The 21,875-nt window shown below is 42.7% G+C and overlaps 1 protein-coding gene across 5 annotated transcripts in view; it reads left to right on the forward strand.

The window, feature by feature from the left end:
* The window catches only part of col15a1b (collagen, type XV, alpha 1b), a 43,816-nt gene that overhangs the window by 17,003 nt on the left and 4,938 nt on the right, over window positions 1–21,875 (forward strand). For 3 of the 5 annotated variants that reach the window (XM_061693582.1, XM_061693579.1, XM_061693583.1), the window contains 40 exons: window positions 983–1,170; window positions 1,590–1,799; window positions 2,421–2,573; window positions 4,019–4,093; window positions 4,485–4,583; window positions 5,003–5,114; window positions 5,262–5,302; window positions 5,390–5,554; window positions 5,659–5,685; window positions 5,766–5,828; window positions 7,461–7,538; window positions 7,693–7,755; window positions 7,833–7,985; window positions 8,362–8,517; window positions 10,774–10,827; window positions 10,962–10,988; window positions 11,116–11,253; window positions 11,328–11,387; window positions 11,459–11,494; window positions 11,608–11,649; window positions 11,842–11,904; window positions 13,815–13,850; window positions 13,963–14,046; window positions 14,606–14,671; window positions 15,055–15,090; window positions 15,390–15,452; window positions 15,634–15,723; window positions 16,777–16,812; window positions 16,994–17,047; window positions 17,115–17,171; window positions 17,262–17,321; window positions 17,750–17,794; window positions 18,948–19,029; window positions 19,147–19,172; window positions 19,321–19,419; window positions 20,591–20,735; window positions 20,857–20,912; window positions 20,992–21,123; window positions 21,269–21,367; window positions 21,578–21,649. In XM_061693582.1, the coding sequence (XP_061549566.1) occupies window positions 983–1,170; window positions 1,590–1,799; window positions 2,421–2,573; window positions 4,019–4,093; window positions 4,485–4,583; window positions 5,003–5,114; window positions 5,262–5,302; window positions 5,390–5,554; window positions 5,659–5,685; window positions 5,766–5,828; window positions 7,461–7,538; window positions 7,693–7,755; window positions 7,833–7,985; window positions 8,362–8,517; window positions 10,774–10,827; window positions 10,962–10,988; window positions 11,116–11,253; window positions 11,328–11,387; window positions 11,459–11,494; window positions 11,608–11,649; window positions 11,842–11,904; window positions 13,815–13,850; window positions 13,963–14,046; window positions 14,606–14,671; window positions 15,055–15,090; window positions 15,390–15,452; window positions 15,634–15,723; window positions 16,777–16,812; window positions 16,994–17,047; window positions 17,115–17,171; window positions 17,262–17,321; window positions 17,750–17,794; window positions 18,948–19,029; window positions 19,147–19,172; window positions 19,321–19,419; window positions 20,591–20,735; window positions 20,857–20,912; window positions 20,992–21,123; window positions 21,269–21,367; window positions 21,578–21,649 (3,341 nt within the window). Of the gene's footprint in view, window positions 1–982; window positions 1,171–1,589; window positions 1,800–2,420; window positions 2,574–4,018; window positions 4,094–4,484; window positions 4,584–5,002; window positions 5,115–5,261; window positions 5,303–5,389; window positions 5,555–5,658; window positions 5,686–5,765; window positions 5,829–7,460; window positions 7,539–7,692; window positions 7,756–7,832; window positions 7,986–8,361; window positions 8,518–10,773; window positions 10,828–10,961; window positions 10,989–11,115; window positions 11,254–11,327; window positions 11,388–11,458; window positions 11,495–11,607; window positions 11,650–11,841; window positions 11,905–13,814; window positions 13,851–13,962; window positions 14,047–14,605; window positions 14,672–15,054; window positions 15,091–15,389; window positions 15,453–15,633; window positions 15,724–16,758; window positions 16,813–16,993; window positions 17,048–17,114; window positions 17,172–17,261; window positions 17,322–17,749; window positions 17,795–18,947; window positions 19,030–19,146; window positions 19,173–19,320; window positions 19,420–20,590; window positions 20,736–20,856; window positions 20,913–20,991; window positions 21,124–21,268; window positions 21,368–21,577; window positions 21,650–21,875 lie in introns of all 5 variants that reach the window. The other 2 variants (XM_061693580.1, XM_061693581.1) reach the window with 2 other exon arrangements.

The following is a 21,875-nucleotide window of genomic DNA, read 5'->3' on the forward strand; positions in this document are numbered from 1 at the left end:
CTCTCTCCCTTCCACACACACACACACACACACACACACACACACGCACGCACACACAGCCTCTAATCAGGTATGTTTCCAGTTGGTCAGGCTGATAAATTAGAGAGTCCCAAATCTTTGGAGTATCTGGCGTAATCTGTAGCTTTTGTTCATATAGGTGAAAATGTGTGTGTGTGTCTATCTATCTATCTATCTCGCACTATGACTTGAAATGACTCGAATGAGTAAGAGTAGTTTTCGGGTTAACATTGGCCTCATTGCGATTGTCCATTTGTGATGCTCGAAGTTAGGGGGGAGGATTAGGAGATGTTTTGTGTCAATAATCCAAGTCCTCACTTGGATGGCAACACAGGAATGTGTGTGCCTTATTATAGATATGAATACTGTAGCAGGGGTGATGTTGGCTGGAATGCTGAGGTGACACTTGGTCACGACGGGAGACAGGTAGGCTCAATGGTAGTGCGGAATAAAGGGAATGTTGGGCCGTCCAGTCATACACATATGCACAAAATAGCATAATTGCCAAAAACATTGGGAAATACTGTTTTGGAGGATTATGTCCTTGCGAGGCAGAGCAGCGACGCGTGAACAGTGTCAGGATCAAATCAGGTCAACTGAAAATCTGGATGATTCACAAGTACTTCTTGTCATTTCACTAATCTGGTCAACGAACCTGCAGTAACACCAGTAGTAGACTGGAAGATTAGAATGTTCGTTCCGACGTCTGCTTGAACGAGCATACTTTGACAAGGAAGTCAAGTACTGACGATCCACACCACGGCGTTATTCGGACAGGTTAGTTTAATGCTCTATCGTAATTACAGTTAAAGAAAAATCTATGTGCAGCTGAACTGAATGCTTACAGTGAGCCATTGTATGCTTGGCATGAATCTGTAAAGACCTCTTTGAGTACATTTAATGAATGACAATGTAACTTTTTTACTGCACACCTCTCAAGTTTTGCATTATCTGTCTCTGTCAGAGCAAAGCTCCGGAAGTCATCTGGATTTGACAGAGCTCATTGGCGTCCCACTCCCACCTTCTGTGTCCTTCGCTCCCGGCTTTGAGGGCTTTCCAGCGTACAACTTTGGGCCCGACGCCAATATAGGCAGGCTCACCAAGACCTTCGTGCCAGGCTCATTCTACATCGACTTTGCCATCATTGTCACGGTAACACTAAAAAAAAAAAAACAGAATATCATATATGGAAAACATTTAACATTTTCATTCACAAATGAAGTTTGAAGACGGATTAGAAAATGACGCCCCCTTGTGGTGTTGTGTGTTTACAAACCGCTTTAATTTTCCACATTTCTTGTTACTTTGTGTTATTCTGTGTCTTTATTGTCTTCAATTTTAGTTTAGGTTCTTTTGAATTTTGTCATCCAAAAATTTTGATTGAATACATACAGGTACACATGAAATGAATGCCCACGCTCATTCCTACTTGTGGCGTGCAAAATAATAAGAAATAATTACCCTTTATATTTGTAGCATAATAGCGTAGGCGGTTTGTGTCAATAACTGTAAGTTATACTTGGTTAAATAGTAACCAGCTGCAGTTACATTTGATTTTTCATTTTCCTTAGCTCCGCCCAGCCAGCCAGAGAGGAGGCATGCTCTTCGCCATCACAGATGCCCATCAAAAGGTGGTTGAGCTGGGCTTGGCCCTCACTCCGGTCCACGCAGGTTTCCAGAGCATCTTATTATACTACACTGACAGTGAGCAGCCATCCCATAGCCAGAAAGCTGCTGCCTTCAGTGTCCCAGACATGACGGACCAGTGGACTCGCTTCACTGTGAGTTGTTCCGCTCAGCTATTGTTTGAGAAATTGGACTGGAGTATTTCTCGCCTGATTTTATTTTGACAACTACATGCAAACTAATGCTAACAAATGCTTCACATACACGTTACTATAGCTATCCTTAAGATTCTATAAATGATTACTTGGACAACAAAACAAAATGGTTTTTAACATATGTAAATGAAAATACATAACTATAAGGTATTGGAAATTTAGAGGTGGCGCGGTGGACAACTGGTGTTGCCCGCAGGTGTGAATGTGAGTGCGAATGGTTGTTTGTTTCTATGTGCCCTGCGATTGGCCGGCGACCAGTTCAGGGCGTTCCCCGCCTATTGCCGGAAGACAGGTGGGATAGGTTCCGGCACACCGGTCACCCTGGTGAGGATAAGTGCTCCGGAAAATGGATGGATGGATCGAATTTAGATTTAAGCATGCAGCTAACCGTTTATTGCGAGTAGAGGTTCGGCTTATTTGGTTGAAAATGAAAAGTAGGATTACTGCAATTGTTTCCGTAGGTGCGTCAGAGAATTCCAAAGTGCTGAGCAAGTTTTAGTATTTGAAAAAAAATAATGATTGCTATGTTTAAATCATGAATGCGTCTCTTTGTCACGATAGGTTGTGGTGGAACACAACGAGGTGCGTCTCTACATGGATTGCGGCGAAGCCGAGAGGACGACTTTCCATCGAAGGCCAGAAAGACTCACTTTCTCACACAACTCTGGCATTTTTGTTGCAAATGCAGGGAGCACGGGACTTGAGAAGTTTGTGGTAAATGGAAAATAACCGCATGTACTGTAAACACTATTGGCATTGTGTGTGTGTGTGTGTGTGTGTGTGTGTGTGTGTGTGTGTGTAGGCACGTGCACACATAGCCACTAACATCTGCCCCATTGGCCTGAACCAAAACAGTTCCCTTTTTGCTCCAGACCATTTTTTTCATTCATCAATATCCAACATAATCATAATAATAAATAATAATAATACTTACCCAATCTATCATCAATTTTACCCAAAGGGTTTTGAAATTTGACAGGCATTTATTTGAGTCCTTGGGAGAATTGTACATATACTCCCACCTTGCCCCCCCACCTGTCATTCGGACAGGGGTGTGTTGACTTCTATATTCAATGAAGCCTGCGTTCACCTCCTTTGTTGATTTTTGCATTATTGACTGCGTTGATTGTGTTAACAGAAAAGTACTACATAAGTTAAATACGAATGAGCTGATTGGGTGGAAAATAGGGGAACATGTCAGACGAGGAAAATACATTGCTTACCAGTTGTACAGTATATTCAACAAATGTCCATTGCAGCTTTGCAGCCGGACCAAAAATATGTCATGACCACCGAGGAGCCTCTGGAACGTAAATGTTTATTGCGTAGATTGTGTTGACGTTTTTGAAGCTCAAACAGAGAGCAGATGTAAATGGGAGTAGAGTGGGTTCAGATGTGGAAACGGGGAGCGGACGGGGGGAGAAAGATGTTGGCGAAGGAGGAAATCTGACATGCCATTAAGACTTAGTTTAGGTCAGATCAAAGGCATTCCAAACTTGTATACATAGACAAGTTGAAGGCACTTTTCTGTTCCAGCATGATTGTGCCCCAACGCACCAAGAAAGGTCCATAAAGATACGCATGGATGAATTTGGTGCGGAAGAACTTAACCCCAATTAAGCACTTCTGGATGAACTGCCCGTACAACTTGTGGATGAATGGCCCAAAAAAATAAAAAAACACAGACACAATCTAACATCGAAAGAGATGAAAGACATGTAGCTGTTATCGCTGTATGGGGGAGCAACTGTATTTTATTCAATTTGTAGGTGTACGCCACATGGCCCGATCTGCACTTTCAAATCGAACTCGAAAAGCCAAACCTTGCTTAACATCTTGTCGGAAAGGTGGCTTAATGATAGTCTTAGCAACACACATCCCAAAATATACAGTACCAAATTGCCTAGTATGAGCTCGTATACTCTGAATACAGGAGGCTCGTTGACACCGTACTGAAGGCCATTAAAGACAGTTGAAGTCAGTTTTGGCATACGGCACCTTTGCCAAGAGCAAAATTTGAGTGACAGTGCAACTCGCTGTTGCTTCTTAAGAAGTGATCAAGAAGTCGTATTGTAAGAGAATCCTTTTGTACTGTACGTTGAGCCATTTTCATCTTTTATCGTGTAAGCATTGATACGGTCGATGTCATTTTTCTAAAGGGATCCATTCAGCAGCTGGTAATCAAAGATGATCCCAGGGCAGCTGAGGAACAGTGTGAGGACGACGACCCTGATGTGAGAAATCTACACCGTACAATACATATTTGCATCCAGTTGTTCTCGCCGTTGCCAGATGACCTGACTCGGTGGGGGGGGGGGGAAATATCATTCACTCATAAGAAAAATAGGAACTTCTTTGAAATAGTGATATCACTGCTATCACTATATAACTACACAGTGAATGATTCAATACTTTTGTTCAATTCCTCAAGTCCTAATTAAATAATGTCATCACTCCATAACAATGTGTGAGGTTGCATGAGACTTTCGTACCATTCTTAATTTTTTTTTCTGGTTTTCTTCAATAACTGGTTATGTCCTAGTTACTCTACTGCACTAATTGTACCGCATTGTAATTAGTTGCTTGTGTGTTTGTATTTCCTTTACCTGTATGTCATTGTTGAAGGCTTCTGGATATGCCAGTGGCGATGATGGTCTGGATGACAGAGAGACAGAAGAAGAAAAGATCAAGAAAACAGAAGGAAGGAAGCATGGGACAGCACAGGTATACATCAAATAGTTTCCGCTGCATCGTAGGATTTTGGTTGACGACACACACTGTAAACAGAGAGGTACTGTGTGGTTGTTTATTTTTTTTTAATCAATGTTTTTAATTCATTGTGGTGCGGATGATGATGGAGAATGGGAGCTCTTTTGGCTTGGAGAACACGTAGGCCAAAAAACTGAGAAACCACAAGGGAGTTCACACTTGTCTCTCATTCAGTTGCTAATTCACCTGTTAATAGCTCTGTGCAGGCCAGTCAACTTTATCCATACCAAGTTCCCTCATCCATGTCTTTATCTACCTTGCTTCGCTTAGCCACATATTGTTTATTCTCTGCGAGGAGCTGAGACGAGAGATCCATGAACAGTATATCCATCTGTCTGTCTTATTTGATTTTACCTACGAATACTTTCTTTCAGGAAAATACTGCTCCAATTAGACAGCCACCCACAGAGGCACCAAAGTTGGAGAGTGACGAATATTCGAGTCACCAGACCGCAATGGAGGCCAACCAAAAAGTCTTGCTAAGAGGTCAAATAAATGAATGTTACATCTTGGACTTTTTGTTTTTGTTCGAACTAATACAATTGTTTCCTTTAAGGGATCTGATTTGTCACGACTTTTAAGGGGATAAGTTTGAGTTATTGTGATCATCATTTTGTAACCTGTCATTTTTAGGGCCTCAACAGACAGACGAGCCCGGGGAAGCATCTGAAGATGTCAGTCTAGATTTGTGAATATTCTTTAAAGCTAAACTTTAGTGTGTCCTTATCGGAATGAAAAATATGTCCACACTTAAATCTTAGGTTGTTGTCAAGCACACCTTAAAAGGAGAGCCAGGGGAGCCGGGACCACCAGGCTCACCTGGCCCGCCAGGGCCCACTCTTCTACCGAAGCAAACTCACCCTGGGTCAAGGGGTCCACAAGGTCCACCAGGAATCCCTGGAAAGCCGGGGAGAGATGGACAGCAGGTTTGTGTGTTAGAGATCAAGTTTGCAGATCTTCTGTCACGTGAATAAATCCCACGGAGATGTGTTCATGTACATTTCACGAACCTCTACCAACTATTTTACAGGGAATGAAGGGGGACAACGGCGATGCAGTACGATTTCTATTACTTCTTTGTTATCATTGACATGCTTTACGTTATAATTCGTAATGAAACCGTGATTGACCTTCCAGGGTCAGAGAGGACCTCAAGGATTTCCAGGTTTGGATGGAGATGCTGGAGTCAAAGGAGATAAGGTATAGCTAATTGGCCATCATTCATTCATTCATTTTCCATACCACTTGTCCTCACTAGGGGCACGGGCGTGCAGGAGCCTATCCCAACCAACTTTGGGTTAGAGGCGGGGTACACCCTGAACCGGTCGCCAGCCAATCGCAGGGAACATATAAACAAATAACCACTTGCACTCGCATTCACACTTACGGGCAATTTCTTCAGTCTTCAATGAACCTGCCGTGCATGCTTTTGGAATGTGAGGCAGATGTGCCAACCAGTCGCCCACCGTGCCGCCATTTATATTTAAATGATTATATTTGTGTCTGTTGTTTACTGTTTGTTTACTCCAACAACCTGTTCGAAAACAACTTGTGGTATTTCGTAAGGTATGAGTGTGAGGCACGCCTCGCTTTAAGAGCGCCAGGGCAAGCAAGCAAAATGTATCTTTCCGACCTTTCACACACACAGGCTACAAAGTGCGCTACAAGAAATACGCCAGGTACACAAGATGCAAAAAGTTACATTAAAAAAAACAAAAACAAAAACCTAGAATAGGTTCAGATTATTTAAAGGAACTGTTATCAGGCTCTGCAAATCTTAGCAAAGATGGTAAAGGATGCCACAGTTTGAGAACGAGTTCAGTAAACCCTTGTTTATTATAGGGGTTATATTCCAGAAAACCCCCCACAGTAAATACAAATACGGCAAGTAGAAACACATTATTTAATATATTACTATATAGAAGTTTCATATTCGCATTTCAGCATGTTCTCCCCGTGCCTGCGTGGGTTTTCTCCGGGCACTCTGGTTTCCTCCCGCCTCCCGCCCGAAGATAGCTGGGATGGGCTCCAGCACGCCCGTGACCCGCGTGAGGATAAGCAGCACAGAAAATGGATGGATGGATGGATATTTGCATTTCTATGCCAATTTGTGAAACTGCACTTTAGAGAGGTGCAGGTACTTTATTAGTCCATTTGAGGTCACCAGCAACATTCCTAATTAGCACGCCCTGCTTGTGTGATGTCGTCAGCCCTTGCAGACATGGTATGAGCAGGCGATTTCCTGAGTTAACCATTTACACGACTCCACACAGCAGAGGTAGGAGTAAATTGGCAGAGTTCAGTTGACCTGAGAAAGGAACGAATCACTTCATAAAGTGATTGCATACAGTCGTTTCAAAAGGTTTGTCGGTTCGAATGCGTCGTTTGCAAACAACACGACAAAACGACTCGAGACCCTGCTATTGCTCTGCTTGGAAAAAAAGAAAATGCAAAATGCTTGGTACACAAATGCACATTGACACTCTTGAATTTGGTACACTTTTAATATTTTCAAAGCACCCGCACACCTGCGTTCCACGTATGTGCACCCCTGATCGTAAAGCATCAACACAATGCTTCTAGTATATACACAGTCATGAGCCCATGTTACATGAAGAACTGTATTCAGTTGTTAAATTATTCAGCAAAAAACAAAATACCTTCACATAAGGCTCAGCAATAGTATTATGTAGAATACTAGCCTAAGGAACCCGTTAGCACAAAGTGGCAATACACTCTAAGAGGAGGCTCACTATCACACCTTGAAATCACCTGTTCCAAAAGATTGCTCACTTTTTTTTTTTTTTTTCTTCTTCACATCCCTACCTTCAGGGAGATCCTGGAGTTGGTTTGCCCGGCCCACCGGGCCTTCCTGGGCCTCCAGGACCACCCAGATCACGCAGTGTATCTGTAAGTATTGTGTATTGTCGCCCGAAGAGAGCTGGGATAGGCTCCAGCGCGCCCGCGACCTGCATGAGGAGAAGCGGAACGGAAGATGAATGAATGAATGTGTGTGTGCGTGCGTGCATGTGTGTGTTCTCTGTTGGTCTGTGTTTTTCTGCAGTATGGAGAAGATGCCCTGGGTTCTGGCTTTGAGGACCTGGACAGCGATACGGAGCTCATTAGGGTAAAGGTAGCGCTGTAAAATACAGAGCACATGGTTGATCACCAACACAATTAAATAGATCCCACTGTGTTCCCCAGGGTCCTCCTGGAGCACCAGGGCCACCAGGACCACCCGGTCCCCCTGGGACCAACCCTTCATCAGCTGACATTGTTGAGGGCCTCTCTCACACATACTCTGGGCCACATGGTGCCCCTGGTAAAAATGGACTCAAAGGCCAACCAGGAATCCCAGTAAGTCACCTCAAAAAAAAAAAAAAAAAATATATATATATATATATATATATATATATATATATATATATATATATATATATATAAAACTGATGATATTTTTTTCTCAGAGAGTGTATAAAAGAACTGCTGTAGTATGTCATGCCTAGCCAAATGGCGACGGAAGATGAAGCTTGCAACTTAGGACAACATAAAAATATATTTTTTGAAAAGATCACAAGCTCCATTAATACTTTTTATCGATGTATTAATTGTATTGCAGTTCAATTGCTAGCTCCTCCTTTCGTCACCTCCCACCACCGATATGCCGCCTTCCTCATTCTCGTTGTCCACTTTCTACATGGAACATTTGCTCCTTCTCTCCACTCTGTTGCAGATGTTAAAGGATGGCTTTAGTGGTTCTGGGTCTGGTGGTTCAGGTTTGAGCACAGAGTTGTACTCTGACCTTGGCTCTGGTTTCAGTTCTGATTCTGAGTCCAGTTTTGCCTCTGGGACCGGACTTGACTTCGACTCTGCTTGGGTATCGGGCGAGGTATATATTTCTTGGTTTGCTTGGTAAACCAGCGAACCACAATGCAGTATTACAGTCAAAAGCCAGTGCACCGAGTCAGCATCGTTTATTTTTTGTATGCTAGTTTGAGATAGTTAAGGTGACCATTTTGTTCGTTTATAAAAAATTGTTATGAGGAATAAAGAGGTCCTTGCCTCAGTACTCTGGCTAACGGCTGTACACTCTCCTACCATGGTATATTAACGTTTATGCCTGAAGTGGTCTGCATCCATGGAGATGTGTGTAAATCAACATCACTTCTCTACATTGTGATGATGCGACTGGTTTGACAGGATCTGCTAAATGACATCACTCAATATGGAGCTGAACACAAACACGCATGCTATCTCAGTTTGAGCATACATTTCTCTTATTTAACATTTCCACAAATCTTTATTTATTTATTTTGTTCTCAGTGAACACATTGTTCCAAGGCGTACTGAAGAACACAATACTACCTAATTAAATAAATAGGTCTGCCTTGGAATTAAGTGTTTCTGAAAACAGAGGAATAAGAGGAATCTTTAATGATGACATTAAGGATGAAAAAAACGATGCACTGCTTCATGCTGCAGTTCATCTGACAAGACCGTAAACAGAGTGGATATGTGCTCTGGATTTGAAATGCTTCGATGCCGGGATTAAGTTCGGCAATAAATCTATGCTGAACAATAATACAAACGCAACACTTGGTTTTGCTCTCGTTTTTCATGAGCTGAACTCAAAGATATAAGACTTTTTCTATGTACACAACAAGGCTATTTCTCGCAAATATTGTTCACAAATCGTTCTAAATCTGTGTTAGGGAGCACATAGCCTATGTCGAGATACTGTAAGACAACCGCCCACAATAAATGGCCACTCTAAAATGTGCCGTTTGATCACAGAGTGAACTGCCGCAACTGTCGCAAGTTTTGAGGGAGTGTACAATTGACATGCTGACTGCAGGAATGTCCAAAGTTCATTTCTCTACCATAAACCATCCCCAAAGGTGTTTCAGAGAAGTAAGCGGAACATCCAATCGGCCTGGAAGACTGAGTGTATGTGGTCGTAGGGGTGAGCCAAACAGTAAAAGCACACCTGTTCAATATTCATGCCGTGAAATTAGGATCTTGATATGCTGATATGATATATGGTATGATGTGGATGGATTATCTTGGCAAAAGAGAAGTGATCACCGACTGATTTGTGAACAGAATTTGAGAGAAATAGGAATTTTGTGTACATACATAAAGTCGAAGATCTTAGAGTTCAGCTCATGAAAAATGGGAGAGAAAAAAAATGTGTTGCATTTATATTTTTGTTCAGTGTGATAACTACCCATACTTTCTCGTGTATAATGCACATTTTCTTCCCCCCAAAAAAATCTTCAAAAGTCAATAGTGCACATTATACATCGGTATAGTAAAAGTTCGAAAATTCCTGAAAAGTGAAATGAAGCGTACGAGTAGATGTGTTTTAGAAAACTATTAATTAGTTTTAAATCTTGAGATTTTATAAGTTTAAATAATATTTAGATTCACATTTAAAATGCCTGTGATTGGCTGGGGACCAGTTCAGAAGGTACCCTGCCTCTCATTCGAAGATAGTTGGGATAGGCTCCAGCACGCCCGCGACCCTAAGGATAAGCGGTGCAGAAAATGAATTGATGGATGGACATTTAAAAATGCCGTCACAATGATGTCAACAATGATGTCATCGTAAAAAATGTTGGCTCGCGATCACAACATTTCCCATTGTGCCTAGCGCCGTTGTATAGTTGTTAAAATGCTGCTTTAAGTCAGTTAGTCCCCTAATACCATAAATAGCTGTAATAATGTGAATGTTAATAGAGCTTATGCATGTTTATCCGCCCTCTGGAGCTTTTGTTGTGTCTTAACTATTTTTTTTATTATCTTGCACCGGGAGTGAACATGTTATCTGGGCACATGACTTCTCTAGGGGGTGCGCATTATACTCGAGAGTGTATTGTACAGTATCTTTACGGTAAATTCCTCTTTTATTTAATGCTGTCTATGGTCAAGTGTTTCCTGCAACACCTCATTTCTGGTGGGCAATGTTGACAAGCATCATGTCATCACCGGGAAGTAGAGTATTCCTTTAAACCGTCACATTTGTATTTGGCCCCGTATGGGAATTGCTAAGGGGGTCAATGAACTGCTAAACGTCATACCACTCTATTTCTATTTTTATTTTTATCATTGTGCTGCCCATTTCAGTCTGTGTTTGTTTGATTAGGGTCTAGCAGGAAACGATGGGGCTCCAGGACTCCCTGGAGCTGTGGGAGAAAAGGTAAGCACACAAATATATACACAAAAAAATATACCTAAATTCTATGGTACGTAACCTGCCTCGAATAAGCCGATGCTAGATTTGGGAGACTTATGCAAAGACACTGTTTTTGTCCTTTCCCATGAAATTTATAGGGTGACAGAGGTTTACCTGGACCAAAGGTAATTATGCTTATTCCATGTAGTATAGCCGTAGGCCATTTCAGAGTGTGTTCTTTGGTTTAAAAAGTGACAAACCATTGTTGAGTTGGCAAGTAAATAATGTTTGCATTCCTCTTGAACTCCACAGGGTGAATGTGGATCGGCAGGCAATGCAGGGTCTCGGGGACCTCAAGGGATGAGCGGTCCACCAGGAAAAAGAGGCCCACCGGGTCCACCGGGACCCCCTGGTCCCCCCAGTCCAGCAGAAACCAAATTCTTTGCTGAGGTGCTGACCTCGTCTTTCTTTCTTTTTTTTTTTTCAATTTCACTGCGTTACCTAACATCTGACTTTCTTTTCAGGATATGGAAGGATCTGGCAAGAGCGACATGCTCATTGGAGCAAGAGTCCCGGGTCCACAGGTCAGTGTGATTTGGTGGTTCTAGTAAAGTTTGCGCTGTATTTTGTTATAAATGTCCATTCCATTGTTTAGGGTGCACCTGGTCTTCCCGGTTCACAAGGTCCCAAGGTTGTATGATTCGTCTACTACTGTATTATGTATTTGTAGTACTGAAGATCTCATGCATTTATTAGTTGGTATTGTGGTATAAACATTTCTTTTCTCTGTAACGTCTTTTCTAGGGTGAGGTTGGAGCCCCAGGTCCACCGGGGCACTCCATCAAGGTACAACCCGATCCTCACACTCCCTCACATTATGACTGTTTTTCTTGTTTACTTGCCAAATTAGTAATTAAATAAGAATATATTTAGATATTTGTTTTACAGATATTCACGCTGGTATATTAAACTGAAAGTACTGATATAGTTTATCTGATTGCGGTTGTTAATTCAGTTTCCTCCATTGGTTTATTGCAGGGTGAGGGAGGTGACCCGGGAACAGTGGGTTTGCAGGGCCCTGCTGGACTACCAGGTCCCAGGGTATGTATATAGCAGACAACAATTAAAATAATCTGACTGTGAGCACAATGCAACCTCCAAAGGCAAACTTTGTTTATTGTGGGACGCTGGTCAACCACCTATTTGTTTGTATTTAGGATAGATAGAATAATAGTAGTCTTCATTCCGGAGTCAAACTGTCGGCAACATAAACCTTACAAATGCAGGTAATCATTCATGTAACATTTTAACACGCTTAACTGTAATGCATACAAGTGTAAAAGGTAGTACTGTCATCACAGTATGAAGAGATTAAAAACAAGAAACTGTGTTTCACTCTTGACACGCGACACACAGTGGATATAAATAGTCTACGCACCCCTGTTCAAATGCCAGGTTTTTGTGATGTAAAAAAGGACACCCAGCTAAATAGTTTAAATATGTTTCTCTGTTAATGGGACATAAAACCTGTACAACTCAACTGGAAAAAAATCTCATAAGGGGACAAAAAAATATATACAAGTAAGCATAAATATGCACAGCCTTAACTAATACGTTGTTGTAGCACCTTTGGCTTATATTGCAGCATTCAGGCTTTTGGTGTAAGAGTCTATCAGTCTGGGACATCTTGACGGCAATATTGGCCCACTCTTGGTTGCGAACAACCTCAGATTGTGAGGGCATCTTCTGTGCACGGCCCCACAGATGTTAGGTGGAATTGTTCATAAGTCCTCCCACCTTGACTAAAGACCCGCAGCGTGATGCTGCCACCACCGTGCTTCACTGTACAGTAGGTTTGCCGTTCTTTTGGTGATCAGCAGCAGTGTTGTGTTTGCGCCAACACACCTTTCGGAATTATGGTCATAAAGAAAAAATTAGGGTCCTTCGATGTTGCTGTCGGCCTCTTGGCAGCTTCCCTGACCAGTTTTCTTCTCGTCTTTTTTTTCATCAATTTTGGAGGAACGTCCAGTTCTTGCTAATGCTAATTCTTGCTAATCACTGTTGTTTTCTCCACTTGATGATGACTGTATGTACTGTGTTCCATACATAGTACCTGTATATGATGCCTCCGATTTTTTGTTTTTGTACCCTTCCCTGACTGACAACTTTACACAATGAGATCTCGCTAATGCTGCGGAGGCTCCCTGCAGACAATGGCTTGTGCTGTAAGACTTTACGATAAGAAATGACAGGAAAGGCCTTCTAGAACATCTGAACTTCATATGGGGTTAATCCGAGGCACTTTAAATGTTAGCAGCAATTTAACACAAGATTGAATGTGATTGGTTAATTCTGAACACAATTCTATATCTTCACTTCCCTTCGCTAAAAAAAATTTTTTTCAATTGACTTGTGCAGGTTATAGGTGACCCAGAACAAGTTTTGAAATGATTTATCTTGGTCTCATCTTTTTTTGAAAAGAAAATAAAATGGCAATTGAACGGGGTTGGGTGGACTTTTAATGGCCACTTTGGCGCAAAGGAAGGCTCGAACCGACAATCGAGACGACTCACTTTCAGAACTGCACTTTTTTTGTCATCCGAAAGTGCACAGAATTTGACCACTGTGTCTTAAACGGAAATACAATAACTCACCCTTGTTAACGATGCATGAGCGACATGGTTCAGTGTCTTGCCCAACGACACTTCGACATGCAGACAGTCGTAGACAGGGTGAAGGGTCACTGGACAACCCGCTCTACCTACTGAGCCACAGCCTTACTTAACGCATTCTTAAAACTGTTTGTCAAAGCTGACAATGGCTCACATTACCATGCTTTGACATGAATCTAATAATGGCAATTATCATTTGCTATTTTTGCTATTATTCATGGTATCGGACTCACTTACCTAACCTTCAAACCATTTTCATCGAAATACGCAATACATTATAATTCAATTGTTCTTTCCAGCACACGCACAGGTTTCATTAACAATTTTCTTTACACACAGGGGTTTAAAGGAGAAAAGGGTAGGCCAGGGGAAAAGGTAAGGTTTATCCCTCGGTTGCCTTATTTTCAACTACAGTATTGTCTTTTATTTTTTTCTGATCTAACCCATATATATACATAAATGAACAGTCGTCTCTGTGTCCTCCAAGGGTGATTGTGGTGCAGATGGTCTCGACATCACAGGACCACCTGGACCTCCTGGACCTCCTGGACCTGTCATTAATCTGACAGATGTATGCACACCGTTTCGCCATCCATTTTCTTTTTACTCCACCTATCCTAGATGAGGCAAGATACTGTATATTACAGACGTTTCACCAATCAGAGGGAGGACACGTAAAGACAGAGAACTATGCTCAGGCACTTTAGAATCTTCTATTAATCAGACATACATATTTCTGAACTGTGGGAGCAAGCTGGAGTATTACGAGGAGGCTGACGTGCGTCCTGTCGTGTGCAAGTACAATTGATTGTTCAATTCAAATACTGAACGCCATATTATAATGAGCACCTAAATACAGCGTTCCCTGTGAGAAAATTACATACCTGTAATTTGAAATACCAACATCTGAATAACTACATGCCCGAGCCAAACTAAATTCAATAAATAGGCTTCACGTTGAAAAATAAAAGGTTTGTTTATCAAAGTCGATCACCTACTTTTCAGTCCAGCGACCACTGTGCCAATGAACACGTGCATATTTTCTCCCAGGTTGATAGGGTTGTGCAGTACATCCTGTCAAACTGGATTAAATACCAACTTTTCTTTTGTGTACTATATTCTGTCTGCAGTTGCTGCTCAATGTCACAGAGAATATATTCAATTTCACAGAGATCAGAGGACCACCAGGGCCGTTGGTAAGTAGCAAAATACATGCAATATATAAATACAAAGTGAATACATTTCTTATGTTCCATGGTCACTTCTCCAAACAAGGCTGGAAATAAAATAAATATATATATTTACTGTATGAAAGAATGTTAAATCATCACAAGCATTGTTCAATAAATCTGTGCTGTTGAAGCCTCTCCTTCCAGTGCCATATGCTACTACGGTACACTGCATCATTTGTATGATGTATGTTTGAAATGCTTTGGCTTTTGGTTAATTATGACAGTTTATGTATGAGCCTGCATTTGTTAGGAAGGATAATGAATACGATTCTGCTTTTGCTTTGATGCGTGTACATACTGATGCATGCAATTGCGCTTGTTTGTGTGTGTTATACTGCATGTTGCAGGGACCCGAGGGCTTGCCTGGTAAAGCTGGATTTCCTGTAAGAAAATTTTCAGACATGTCCACTTAATTCTAGGAAGAAATATGTGCTGCGTATTTGTGCATAGCTATATTCCTAAAAAAACAAAACAAAAAAAACATCATTTTCATAATTGTTTGTGCCGTCATTGGACTTCCAGAGGTCCAATTCAGCAATAGCCGGAAATGTTATCTGTGTTTCTGCTTCGTAGCTATAGGATATTATCCTAATAATTTGAGATGACTTCTAATAACTTTTTAAGATGACTTCCCGTCCAACTCTCCTTTTGTCATTTTTTTGTTTTGTAATTTTACCTGTAGGGCCCCAGAGGACCAAAGGGAGACATGGGCCCTCCAGGTATCCAGGGGCCAGCAGGGCTCAAGGTGAGCGAACAGACCTCTGTATTGCTAAATGAGTATTGGAATGGCGAAGAAATACTGGTACATGATAATAAAAAAATTTAAAAAACACAACAATCATTTTACTTAAAATGTACATAATCTTATTGACCACATGAATTTACAAATGTGACAAATATGGTGTCTAATTCCTCTGTGTTAACAGGGAGCAAAGGGAGAGCCAGGTGTGACCATTGCTGCAGATGGATCATTTCTATCTCCACCAAGAGGCCCCCATGGGCCCAAAGGCATCAAGGTTGTCCTTCACTCCATAACCATCTATCTATCTAGTCTTGTTTTTATTTAGTACAGTATGCTCAAAAGTAGTATTTATTTTAGGGCTGTCAATCCATTTATATATTTATTTTTTAAATTAGCTTAATCACACTTCGGAATTTCGATGAACATAGTCTCTCCGGCGTGTCCTGGGTCGTCCCCGGGGTCACCTCCCAGTGGGACGTGCCCAGAACACCTCACCAGGGATGCGTCCAGGAGGCATCCTAATCAGATGCCCCAGCCGCCTCATCTGGCTCTTCTCGATGTGGGGGAGCAGTGGCTTCTCACCCGATCGCTAAGGGAGAGCCCGGACACCCTGCAGAAGAAACTAGACTGGTAGGGTGAACTCCCATGCACCCTTGAGGACCCTGCTGAGGGTGTCCACTGTTCCAAACCACACTGCTCCTCCCGAATCTGAGATAGGCGCCAATGTACAGGCGCTGAGCCGGGGAGCAATATGTATACCCACACCTGCTCGGCGCCCCTCACTGTGGGCAACTCCAGAGTGGAAGAGAGTCCAACCTCTCTCAAGAGGACTGGTACCAGAGCCCAAGCTGTGTGTGGAGGCGAGCCCAACTATATGTAGTCGGAACTTCTCGACGTCACATACCAGCTCAGGCTCCTTCCCTGCCAGTGAGGTGGTAAACTTCACATTATTGAAGGAAGGATGAATGGGCAAATGTACCGTGACATTCTAGACAAAAATCCGCTGCCATCTACGAGGATAATGAAAATGAAACGAGTTAGGGGATTGGCTGGGCCATCCTAGCAATTCTAGCAATCAAGGGGGCCCCTCTTATAACTGACATGTGGCTGTGTTCAGAAGTAACAGGTCAGGTCAGTAACAGGCCCTAACCCCTAACCCTAATTTATGGAATATGTTATAATTTAGAGTGTAGATAGTCCCAATCAGTAAAATGACCCCTCTCTTTAATTGAAGAAGGATGAATGTATTAATCTCATAGAGAATAGAGGAATATTAGAGCCAAATCAATCTCATTTTTCCACCATACAGTATATTTTCTTTTGGCAGGGCGCTCGTGGATTGCATGGACCTGCAGGACCCATTGTAAGCTCATCAGAATTGACACACCGAGTATTAAATGAACATTTATTGTCATCATGGAAAGCTACACACATATGCTCTATGTATTTATTTTGGTTCTAGACGCCAGAAAATGCGTCTTTCATTGCTCAATTTCTCAAGACAAAGATACAAAGACATCTGCTGTATGATGTGTGTTTCTTAGGGCCCGCATGGACCTCCTGGACAAAAAGGAGAATATGGATTCCCTGGACGTTCTGTAAGTTATCTATACCTTATGTGTGGTGGATTTTAAAACTCAAAAAAACGTTTTTCTCCTGTGACAGGGACGACCTGGAATGCCCGGTAGGAAAGGGGAAAGAGGAGATTCTGTTGGCCGACCAGTAAGAGAAAGCAGTCTGTTCTTACGTACATCATGACGAAACATTAGTTGTATAAAAATTCAAAAGAACATTTGAATGTCATATTCTCAGGGACCCCCTGGTCCACCTGGTCCACCTGGACTTCCAGGAAGAATTCTTGGATTGAATGGAGTAAGTGTTGATTTTGCAATTGTTCCTTATTGTTCTTGACTGGACTGGGAAGATGAAAATGCCAACACATTTTTAAACTAGCCATTCACAGTTATTTCATGAACTGTTCGGGAGGTATCGTGACCTGTTCAGTGGACCCGTTCTGAACACTGCAAACCCTCTCCCCATGCAGTACCTATATTGACAAATACGTATTTACCGCTGTGCTTCAACCCAATCGGCTCTAGCCATTAAGTGTACAGCTTTGAATAAATTCAAATTTTAACTTTTTATATCTTGACATAATAATCAATAGGGACTATCACTGATCCTCCCTCGTTGTGTGATTATCGTTGATCCTTTCCGCTTCAATTTTGTGTTCCATTTGTGGAGCCGTGCCAAGTGATGATTCCATTTTTCCAAGCTGACAACATGCTCTTCTTTTAAAGACAGTGTTCCCCATGCGCCCCAGACCGCACTGCAAAAAGGGAAGAGTAAGTCTGAGTCAGACCATCTGATTGGTCCGTTTCGGTTCGAAATAGGTGACCATCCGATGGTTCTGTCGGGGAGTCGATAGAGCAGCATGGCAGCTCTCTGGCCACCCTTTGTTGTCGCCGCCACCTCCTTCCTTTCTTGACCTCGTCTTCCTCATTGCATTTATCAGACTCATTTTTTTGTGGCGTTGGGTGTGTGGGAAAGATTCCCCTAACTATTCTCTGTGGTCCCTGTTCAAAACAAAATTCTTTGGTGAATTCCAATCAACTAAATTGGGTCATTAACCAGAGTTTGTTTAAACAATGTGGAACATTTCTGATTGGTATTCAGCTGTTATTTAATTGACTGTCTTGGGTGTGGTGCAAGGTCTCCTCTTCAAATGTATCTAACCTTTCATTACCATGACGACTGGTGACAGAGCTACTGTAGAGTATGTGACGAAGCAAGACAGCAAGTTTTTGCCAACTTGGCGACTTTGTCTGCACAGGTCGTCCATGTCAGAAACCCGCCCCTTTATCTTACACTTATCTGTGCTAACACTGCAGCTGTGCTTGCATTTTAATCTTCGCCATGATAGTGTATCTGTGGAGTCCGTCATGGGACTCACTTGATAACTTCACAAACAACAACAATTCATGTCAATAATCTGGAATATCCTTTGGTCAATAAGAACATCTCCTCATTGTGCCAGATATAGCCAGAGAATCTTCCTCAAACAATCATGATAAAGCGGAGCAAAATCTTCTTTGTGCCCAGCAACTATGTGAAAAGATACTGGAGATACAGTTTTAAAGACATACAGTACTTTATTGACCTACGGTAGTACATTTATACATTTGCCACCACATGTGGTACACCCTTCAGCCCAAAAATATTTTACACCGAAATCACTCGAAATTTTCTGCGTCAGCGCCTTAACACAAAATACATTTGTTGTGACTTTACAGGACCCACGATTAATAAAGCTGTTGTTTTCAATGTCCTAACCTTTTGTATGCATTTGATGTGTGAATCATAGAAGAAACAACCACGTTTATCATGCGCAATAATGAACAATTCAGGGTGCTGCGTGTGTGTGTGCGCGCGTGCACGTAAACATGGTCACAATTACATACTGTATTTGAATGCTAATGAGTATAATATTTTGTGTAGGATTCGAATAACGGGGTCAATATTGCTAAAGCTAAAGGAGAAAAAGGAGAGGTTGGAATACCTGGAGAGCCAGGGACCCCTGGTAAGACCTTTAATATATCTCATTAGTCAGCCATTTTTCTATTTCCTATGAATTGTGTTTGATTTTATTTGTGTAAGCATGTAAACGGTTCATTTATGTAATGTTGTCTTTTGTCAGCCCCTGAGTTTCCAAACAGAACTGTGGTGAGTACAGATCAATATGCCAATTTTTATAGGCAACGGAATAAAGAGCTTGACACGTCTAAAGCTTCTTTTTCTTGGCTATTAGGCTGAGATCTGTTTTTGTTTGATAATGTTTCTTGTCTGCGTCTTTTCTTTGTCAATCACTCAGGGCGCTAAAGGCGACCAGGGATCCGAAGGTCAGCAGGGCGAAAAGGGTGACATAGGCCCTCCTGGTCCTCCAGGACAACCAGGGCGGTCAGGACCTGTGGTGAGTTCTTATGAAGAACCACACTATTATCCGTCCATTTTCCGTAGCGCTTATCCTCACTAAGGTCACGGGCGTGCTGGAGCCTATCCCAGCTGACTCTGGGCGAGAGGCGAGGTACACCCGGAACTCGTCGCCAGCAGAACCACACTATGACCGAATTATTGTTTTCTTCCTTCTTGTGAGCTTCTCTTTGAATGTGCTGTATACATTAAGGAAAATGTAAAGTGGTGCCTTGAGATATCCAACCTCTACCCAGTCACTTCAGGTGTGTCACAGGGCTTTGTCCTTGGGTCCCTGCTTTTCATCATCTACCTTTTCCCCTGGGCACCAGTTTCCATACATTGAATATCCTCTTTCATTGCTTTGTGGATAACAGCCAGCTCTAACTCCCCTGCAAACCCAACATTTCACTTCCAACCTCCTCCCTCCCCTCTGGGTTATCTGAACTATATCTTCTCCTTGCTGGCACAAAATCTACATAATCCAAAATTGACAGTTTCTCCATCTCAGTTGATCGCTCCTTAGTTTACCTTTCCCCTCAGATTAAGAGTCTTGCTGTTATCCTTGACAGCAAACTATCATTTCATTCACACATCAATAACATAACCAGCAGAGCCTTCAGCCGCTCTGCTCCCAAGCTCTGGAAATTTTTGCCACCAGACCGCCGCAAACAGATCTCTTTCACAACCTTTAAGAAAATCTGAATTTAAAAAAAAAAAAAAGTACCTGCCTTCAGACTTGGACGCAAGGTGTTCCCAGGCCAACCAAGAGACGTAGTCTCCTCCTGGGCACGGGTCTGGAACATCTCACTAGGGAGGCGTCCAGGGGGTATCCTAACCAGATGCCGAGCCACCTCATCTGGCTCCTCTCAATGTGGAGGACCAGTGACTGAACTCTGAGCCCCTGCCGATGACCGAGATTCTCACCTTATCACTAAGGGAGAGCCCCGGACACCTTGCGGAGGGACTTATTTCGGCCACTTGTATCCGCGATCTTGTTCCTTTGGTCACGACCTACAGCTCATGACCACAGGTGAGGGTAGGAGCGTAGATCGACCGGTAAATCGAGAGGTTCGCTTTTCGGCTCAGCTCCTTCTTCACCACGAGCGTGGTCACAGAACGAATCAAACGCATATCTCAAGGCACCGCTGTACTTGTTTATGTTCATTCAGGGTCCTAAGGGAGAGTCAGTCATTGGCCCTCCAGGTTCTCCCGGTTCTCCGGGCCAACGTGGAGCCCCCGGGTTTGGGCGTCCAGGTCCCAGAGGGCAACCTGGCCCTGCGGGACCCCCAGGACCACTTCCTGCTTTTGAAGCGGGTAGGTAGAGGCACAAGACACCCAAGAAAAAAATCTAATCAAATAAAAATAAAAAGCTTTAACCTTCTTCAGGTGAAGGGTTGTGTTATTGTTGTCTTATGAGTGCATATACTGTCAATAGGTGTCAGTGTCCCAGGTCCTCCCGGTCTTCCTGGCCCCCCAGGTATTTCAAACCTGGTAAGAAACATGACAAGATTGTTTTCCAAATAAATGTGTACATTCCTCTCACACTGATGTGTGTGATGTGTGCGCTCAGGTGACCACCTACGAGACAATTCATGCTCTGACCAGAGAGACCCACCGCACTCCGGAGGGGACGTTGGCGTATGTGTCTGAGCGCGGCGGAGAGCTTTATATCAGATCACAGAGCGGCTGGCGCAAAGTTCAGGTGTGTATTTTACCTGCGTGTGAATGGTTTGGGAGATTCCCCTGACTGCCCTAAGTGTAACAAACCCCCACTTTCTCACTGGATGCTGCACCAATGTGTAAAATGTTTACAACAGTAAGTGTGTGTGCGTGTGTCCTCCTTACAGCTTGGAGATTTGATCCAATCTGAGCCGTCGCCCTGGTCAGCACCACAGGCCCACAACAAACCCGGAGAATGGAGCCGACCACACAGGAGCCACAGCCGGGTACAAATACAAATACACAAAAGACAAATATGGCTTTTGAACATAAAAAAACTGCGATTGGCCGGCAACCAGTTCAGCGTGTAGCCTGCCTCTCGCCCAAGGTCAGCTGCGATTGGCTCCAGCACGCCTGCTATCCTAGTCAGGATAAGCGGTACGGAAAATGGATGGTTGGATATAAAAAAGAAATAACCGTGTGCATTTGTTCGACAGGAGCTGCATGAGGCCATTAGAGGATATCAGCCCAGTTTTAACATACAGCCACAGACCAACGCTGTTGCTGGGGTGAGTGTTCACTTTTACACACCAATATGACATTGTGCATTTTGTTTTATGTCTTTGAATTCGATTTATTTTGGGGAATCTGTCGGTAGTTTTGGGGGAATCACAAAGTAGGAAAACACAACACAGAAGTTGCGGTTGGACATTCCAAAAATTTTCTACGCTGTATTAATACTGGGTTCATGTGCACTTCATTTGCAAACAGGGATAGATCATTTAATTATCCCTA

Source organism: Phycodurus eques, chromosome 13 (genome assembly GCF_024500275.1).
Source record: "Phycodurus eques isolate BA_2022a chromosome 13, UOR_Pequ_1.1, whole genome shotgun sequence".
NCBI lineage: Eukaryota > Metazoa > Chordata > Actinopteri > Syngnathiformes > Syngnathidae > Phycodurus > Phycodurus eques.